Below are 7,879 nucleotides of genomic sequence, written 5' to 3' on the forward strand. Positions count from 1 at the left end.
GAAAAACCAGAGAATCTACAGAGCAGAGCAGTAAAACTGCTCTATCTTTACCATCTGCACTTCAGCATGTATAATGAAAAGGAATGTATAGGCTTCATATAGGGGGCTTCTACTTACAGGGAAACATTGTGAAGCTTTAGAAATTTCATGATTTAAATCACAACATAAAAAAGAGCAACACTGGTGATATACATTATATCCTTAAGTCTAGGGTATTGGCTGTTGATGATGTAGGTGTGCAGCGTGCCTGTGTGTCAGTTTGCCTGGATCAAGAGCGACATCTAGTGGTGAATAAAGAAAAGACAGCGATCATTTAAACAGCTCTGTTCCTAACCTGCATGGGAATTTGAATCAGTTTATTTTATTCCTTGGATACAGACCTATTAAAACACACTAGTGTGAAAATAGGAGCCCGTAACTTTAAAGACAACCTAAGAAAATGGGCACAAATTGTTGTCAAATGCTCTATAGTAACATATAAGAGAAAAACAAAACAATCTCCTTCATTAAGGTAAAAATATTTTGTTCCAGTATGTGATCTGAATAGACACAGAGCGATTTAGGCACAGTGAGAATAATCAGACTGAACTTCCATTTTCTTCAGTCAAGTTGAATCAAGTGAAACAAATCAGAGATATAGACACAATTCAGAGGTCTAGAACTAGGCTGAGAACGGTTTTGTCTGCGATTGTGAACGCGATTGTATCCCTGGTTTCGCAAAGGCCAGCTTGTTGTTTAAGATTCATTTCCAACCCTTAAGTTTATGGTTTAATTTGTTAAATTTCCTTCCCTGATGGTATTCTCTTCCTCAACATTAGACTTGATGTTTTTTTGTTTTTGTACTTATACAAATACATAGTAAAAAAATAATGGAAGCCACAGGAAAAAAACAAAACAAACATTTTTCATTTGATTTATTATATTATTTGCACTTAAGAGTGATATATAAAAAAAACCACCAAAAATCCCTGTTTTTCCAAACATACTTCTATGATACAACATTTGTAACCGAGTCCAAAGACAACATTGCACTCAGATTTTTACCATCTGTGTGGTTACTAAAGTAAAAATAAATAAAAATGCCCCCCAAAAAAACAAACAAACTTAACTTAATCATTTTGGCACAGAAAAGGCTGGATATACAGAAATGAATATTCCCGTCCAATTTAATAAACTATTCACTCTTTTACATGTTATATTTACCTCCAGCTCTCACCGAGGCTTAGAGTAGCGGGTTCCTTTTAAAAAACCCCTTCCTCCCTCTCTGGTTTACTTGCTCCACAGTTTTGATTAGTTTCACATTCACATGTATGTGATAACTTTCTTTATTTTTTATATTTCTTACATTTTTTATTTTTTACATTTTTTATGTGGGTTTTAGTGAATAAAATGCATCAAAACTGTAGCTGTGTTTTACACGGGACTCGTGTTATGTTGCATCGTTGCTGCACTGCATGAAATTTCTATTTAGTGCCAGTGGAGCTCTTTGTAAAGACAATAACTAACATTGCACTACAAAAGGAATGACAGAGGGACGAAGACCTGAATCAGCTCATAACTGGAACTCTGAATGCAAATATCTTTAAAACTGCAAATCATATCACTGTGTAAAACTTTAACAAAACACTTTAAATCCTTTTGAATATATAAGTAATGTCAAAGTCAGGCCATTTTGAGGTATAGATAATGTCTGAGAATGCTAACCCACAACTCTTTGTGGAAGACCTGTTACTTCTGATGTACATCACTTATTATCCCTTCACTGAAATACTTAGTATCCTATTTATGCTACCATCTTGAAGTGTATCTAATCCAACAATGTTCTTGTAAAAGAAAAGAAAAGAAAAAAAAATCACTGCTTCAGGAGATAGCACAAACTACCACAGCATCAAAACCCAAGAGATGAATCTGTAACCTGTATTGTCATATATAAGAGTCATTGAGGTACTTTGGGAAAAAGTATCTTAGACTAAATGACTGAAAGACAGAAAACAAACAAAGTGCTGATGAGGTTTTGGCAGTTCAGTGTGACTCAGCTGATAAGAGGACTGTTGTCGTTCTGATCTTCAACAGCATCCTCTTCTGGCTTTTTGACCTCTTCTGCCACATCCACTCCGATCACACCCACCACCCTGAAACATGGACAAACAGGTACAGGAGAGGCATATACATTACTGTCTCTACAGATTCCAACTACACTGGGCAACTGTCGAGACATTTCAAAGTCAATAACATGTTACAACAGGACATAAGGCTCAACTGGAACATGTTGTAATAATATAAATATCACCTGGTGCATACACAAACAGTACAAGATGCATGTCAATTTGTGGAATCATATTACTGGAAGTCCCCCATAGCAAACAAATGTAACTAAGGAAGTTAAAAGTACAAAAGAGAATTCAAAAACAAAAAAAAGAAAGAAAAAAAAAAGGCTGAAACAGGAGCTGTCATCAAAACCTGTTGTGCATTTGCATCTGTTGGGAAAAAAGGTTCTCTACTGCTGTTTGCCTCAGAGCCGAGGTGGCGTTTTACAGAAGGGTGTACAAAGAAAAGTTTTTTGTTAAAAGAAAAAGTTTCTTACTTGATCTTATGCATTCTATGTAATCTACTTTTAACTTCTTTTATCTATTTATTTCTATTTTTTATTTTTATGTTATTATCATTCAATCTAATTTTACTTTCATTTTACATTTTAAGTTTATTATTATTATTATTATTATTATTATTATTATTATTATTCCCCATATCAATATCTTGATTCCTGAGCGTAGATGGATTTTATGTGTTTTTAAAGTAACAAACTACATCTAGTGTTTTAGTGGCCAGGCCTCACGATACGTAAACAGTTAAAAGATACAGGGATATTGATGTGGAGCTCATGCTGGCCTTAGATTGCTTTGTTGTTGTGGCTTTGTTATTCTGTAACTACCCACTATGTAACAGAAGAAGCAGTGCATGTGACAGAGGTCAATTCACTTATACGCTACACTTCCCAGACTGACTCAGCAGCACGTAAGAACGCAGTGTACCTCAGATAAGTATCCTTTTGTGGCCATTCCTCCCTTTTTTCATTTGACGGCGCATCAACGTTAACGGTGCATAAGTCAAAACGCAAGGTTAAAGACGTACTGTGCATGTCAGAGATTTATATTACTATACGAAGAAGGAGGCCGTTAGGTGAGGGAAGTGGGATGAGATGAACGCAGGAATGAGGAACTGAGAGTTGTTGTTTTCTGAGTGCCTAAATCAAGCAGAGCGTTTCCCTTTTCTAGTTAAGCAAAACTGGCAAAACAGTGACTCAGCAGAAAAGCAACTGTGTTTGTAATGAAACTCAACCCACAGAGTACAGCCCTACACCTGAAGCGTATCCACAGAGACCAACAGCAGGTACCACTAACTGTAGTTCTGTGTTTTGAAAGAAGCCATCATAGATCATTAATGCAATCCTTTTATCAGGACAATATTATTTTTTAAATATCGGAGGGCAGTCAACATGCAGGACAGTCCTGAAAGTAGAGAATGGTTCCTGCTTACAATGTGTTGCAACATAACAAAAACAATAGGGAAACTGTGATGATAGGAAATTAGTGTGGACACTTATGGTTGTATTATGTAGGCTTAATTATTCGCTGGTGTGGTCCTCTAATGTTGTGTTTTGTACTTTGGCAACATGATGAACTTACCCCAGGAAAAACATAGGGATGACACAGAGTCCTGCAGACAACAGGAAGACGAAGCCAGGGTACCATGCCACCGTAGCAGCATAGACACTGTTGAAGACTGCAGCTGATACATTGTTGGTTAAACTGTCCAGAAAGGAAAGGAAGGCAAACAGGGCTCCTGTGGGAGAATATAGAAAGAAGAAAAACTATTTTTAAGTAGTGATGAGGGTGACTCACAACAACGTGTCATGCATAAAATCAAGCAGTATAGTTTCAAGATACACCCCTTTCCTCTAAGGAAAAAGGAGAGTTGTGTTTTTTCACATGCATCATGAAGCAACTTTGGACTCTGACTCTACAAACACACAGACACGATACGGTTCTCCGGCCCATGGAGAGCCCACTTACCCTGTTCAGACTTTGAGATGATCTTTGACATCATTGAGCGCAGAACAGGGAAAGGCATGATAGACAGAAGCATTGGCACCCTCACTGTGGTAAACAAATAACAGAAAACACACATTATATTACACATCACAGTGCAGTGGCTATAATGTAACAGAATCAAAATGCAAATTACAAACAGTAAATTCATACTTCTGAGTTTTATGTTTGCAAAAATTGTGCAGAACATCATAAAAATGTACAGATTTAAGTCCTCTCATCTGGATACTGGCTACATGATAATTAAAATAAAGCAATGATAATATATTATAATCATATTGTCTTGTCAGCTTAAAATGCAATAATATATACAAGATACTGTAACCCTGGAACAATTTCTACACCTTGTAAAGGTGATAGGAAAGATAAGCTCTGTCAATCAGTAACCTGTGCAGCTAGCCTTTAATTTTTATTTATGCAAATTTATGTTTTATATCATGTGTCCTTTGTTTATTTCTTCTGCAAATAGAATCTGTTTTATTCTTATATGTGCTGTCTTTTTACACACGTTAATTTGCATGTAATATCTTAAAAAAGCCACATGAATAGAAATGTTCTGTTTTAGATGACGTAGATGAGGATTAGCAATACTGAGGCATATTAGGTGGTTATTAAACCAGGTTAAAAGGCCACAAATCTTGTGCATGATTTCACAGTGCAATTTCCAACATCTGACATACAGTACAAGGTGAAATTATTTTCTAATTCTCCACTGTCCTCATAAAACTATTCAACTACTGAACTCTGAAAATAGGGAACGCTTAACGTAAACCAAATGCATCTTTTAATTCAGTTTAAGTATATGTTTGACGTTGTAAAGAACTGATACACATATTGCACATTATAGGTATAAGCGACACAGTAGTTCTTGTGGACTTTTTCTCACCTATAAACATCAGTAAAGTGGTCTTAGCAAACGCCACCAGGACCATGCCTGACGCGACAGATAGGATCCCAATCAGTACAATCAGCAGCTGTGGTACACCACAGTACGTGAACCCGAACACGCCCACAAAACTGATCAGGAACACCGTGGTGGACAGTGCTGAGCCGTAGCCAATCAAAATCTCAGTCCAGCATAGTGGTTCATTGAGCTCATATAGAGTCATCAAGGAGATCCCACCCATGTAAGCGAAGGAGAAGCTGGCGAAGATGAGCATCAGGAGGACCAAAACAGTCTTACACCTGCGACTGGCACCTGTTAACATCTTGTAGACCCCGGAGGTCATCTGGTTCAGGGCTGAGGGTTGAGGAGCGTCATCTAGAATAATGGCATCAGCTGGAGTCTTCTTCACAGTCTCTTCTAGGATGAAAATCGCATAGAGTAGGATCAAACACTGGCACAACGCAGAGGTCAGGAAAGGCCAGTTAAAGCCTGCAGCTCTCAGGAAGTAGCCTGTTGATATCGAAGCCACCCCAGCCAACAGGCCGATCATCATGTCCAGTCCGGCCATGCGCAGCGTTTTCTGTCGACCGTCCTCACACAGGTCCGCTATGTAGGCGAAACAGCCCCCGAGAAACGTGCCCAAGCCGCCAAATAGAGAGCTGAGAAGCGAAGAGCCGATGAGCAAGTAAATGTTGAGCTCAAAGTAGGACACTGTCAGGAAGGCCAAAGTGTAGATCAACGTGCCAATCAGGGGCATGATGATGGTGATCTTGCGTCCTCCCCGGTCACTATAGGCCACAAGCATGAGAGTGACAACCAAAGAGGGGATTGTAGAGAAGAGCTCTGTGTAGAGGGAGAAGAGAGATGCCTGTCTTTGTACCTCCTGGACACACAGAAAGAGAGAGTACGATTGAGTCAAAAAAATCAAGTATGGTTAAGTCTAAAAATAAATGAGTGGGTTGACACTGGACTATCTGGGTTAAACTGTAACAGCAGGTCTTAGAAAGCAAAATAACAAACCTCAAGTTGGCAACTATCCTACAACCAACACAACGCAAGACAGTTACAATCTAATGTCACAAAACCAACACTGAATGGAATCACCTTGATGCGTGCATTTTGTAAACTTTTCGTTTAAGCGTTTCCTCATTCAGGGCCAAAATGAACAAAGCTTTCCTACAGTGCAACAGGTGCAAAAAAGTGACTATTTAAAGATCAGTGTCTTTCGTCTCACTTCTCTGTAGTGTTTCATTCTTCCTCTATGAATACAGGCAAAAAAAAATTATTTTTGCAGAAGAATACTTCTGCTAAATCCTATTGTACTGCAGACCTCATTTAGTAGGAGTAGTAGTAGACTTTAGTCACAAGTCTTCCACCTTATGATGCAGAAGCTGAATCAGCTGTTTTTAACCTGAGCAGTGTTGCAAGAGAGAATCTCAGAGGGTTATATTGGAAAATGTATGCTGTGTCATGACTGTAAAGGTTGAATACAGATGGATAGTTGTTGACTCAAAGTGTAGTTGAGGAAGAAGCATTATTGTCTGTTAAGCTCCTTGTCATCACCACAAGGAAACCATGGCAAAACAAAGACTGAGTAACAAAAAAGTTACAGTTCTTAAATAATACTGACAATCAATAAAAAAAATTTCAGCAGTGAAAAAGTAATATGTTGACACTGTAAAAGTTCATTTTTAACATGTTTTAAGTGGAGAGACGGGGGGAGACGGGGAGAAAAAAAGCCCTAAAATGTTTGTAAATGAGATTCTCCTTCTACCTGGAGTGACTTAAATGCATGCTCTTTTACATCCAGTGAGTAATGGCTCACCTCATGATAGCTTGAATGGTTGCTGCCGTTTGTCGCACATCTGGAGGTGTTGTCAGACACAGGATAGGTGGTGTTTGTCAGCTCCTGCCAGAGCCTCCTGTACACATACTGCTGCACTAGAGGATATATGAGAAAACTGGAGAAAGCGTACAGGGCCACCAGAGGCTCTACAAGGAAAAGGCCCTTCATTTTCGCCGGCTGCAATATTCCCTGAAATACAGGCTAAGAGAATACAGTTAGAGATTAACACAAGCACAGATGATAGGGTAAAAAATAAGACATGTTAACTATCCATATGTGAGCAGACATGAGCTGAGTCTTTAAAGCATCAGCAGTGTATACACAAGATATTGCATTATTTTTGTACTATAGTTTAGAAAATAAAAGGATATGCACAGCTCAGTAAATATTTCTTCTATTGTTGCAACCTCCAACACTTCAGCATTCAGGTACAGTAAACACATGAAATCCACATCATTCCTCTTTCAATAATTAATTAAAGTCATAGGATCGGGTCTACGTGGAAGTACAGACAATATTTTTGTTAGGTTGTTTTTTGTCTTTTGAGGATCGTCGAGGACGCAGTGTGCACTACACTATCGATTCAACATTATCTAACAATTTCAAATATAAAGTGGAATATAAGCTAATAACCCATATAGTTTGTTCCTGTGAATACAGACTGCTGCTGGATGAGCAGGGTCAGGTCAATATGTACAGTGTAGTCTTTACCATTTTCTTATGTTGACAAGAAGATGCAGCGTGACACTTACCTTTCAGAAAGTCACCCGGGTCATGTCTTTGTCAATAAATTCACGCCAGTAAATGACTGTAAATACAAGCTCGACCAGGACTGTTCTCTTATGTGAAAGTGTACGGCGTTGTTATGAAAGTCAGAGATCCCGCCCCTCACTGTTTACGATTGGACAGCAGTCTTTAGAGACGTGCGCTTATTCGATTAGAGTGACTGTCAGTCATGACTAAAACTGGACGAGAACATTTTGTGACTCTTTGCATCCGGCCCTTTATTGGATATAATTAATAGGTATTTGAATTACG

General features: G+C 38.4%; 1 protein-coding gene across 1 annotated transcript; it reads right to left on the bottom strand.

Moving 5' to 3' along the window:
• Nucleotides 1-899: 899 nt before the first annotated feature.
• Nucleotides 900-7,735, bottom strand: LOC111652343 (lysosomal proton-coupled steroid conjugate and bile acid symporter SLC46A3). The gene is made up of 6 exons (XM_023402592.2): nucleotides 7,594-7,735; nucleotides 6,821-7,042; nucleotides 4,996-5,878; nucleotides 4,074-4,157; nucleotides 3,687-3,843; nucleotides 900-2,132 (listed from the first exon to the last, which is right to left on the bottom strand). Exons 2-6 carry the CDS (start codon nucleotides 7,007-7,009, stop codon nucleotides 2,033-2,035), a joined length of 1,413 nt encoding a protein of 470 aa, XP_023258360.1. The 5' UTR covers nucleotides 7,010-7,042; nucleotides 7,594-7,735; the 3' UTR covers nucleotides 900-2,032.
• Nucleotides 7,736-7,879: the final 144 nt, after the last annotated feature.

The sequence above is a fragment of the Seriola lalandi genome, unplaced genomic scaffold, assembly GCF_002814215.2.
Source record: "Seriola lalandi dorsalis isolate HSWRI2012SDOR001 ecotype SW California unplaced genomic scaffold, Sedor1 jcf7180002053944, whole genome shotgun sequence".
Lineage (NCBI taxonomy): Eukaryota > Metazoa > Chordata > Actinopteri > Carangiformes > Carangidae > Seriola > Seriola lalandi.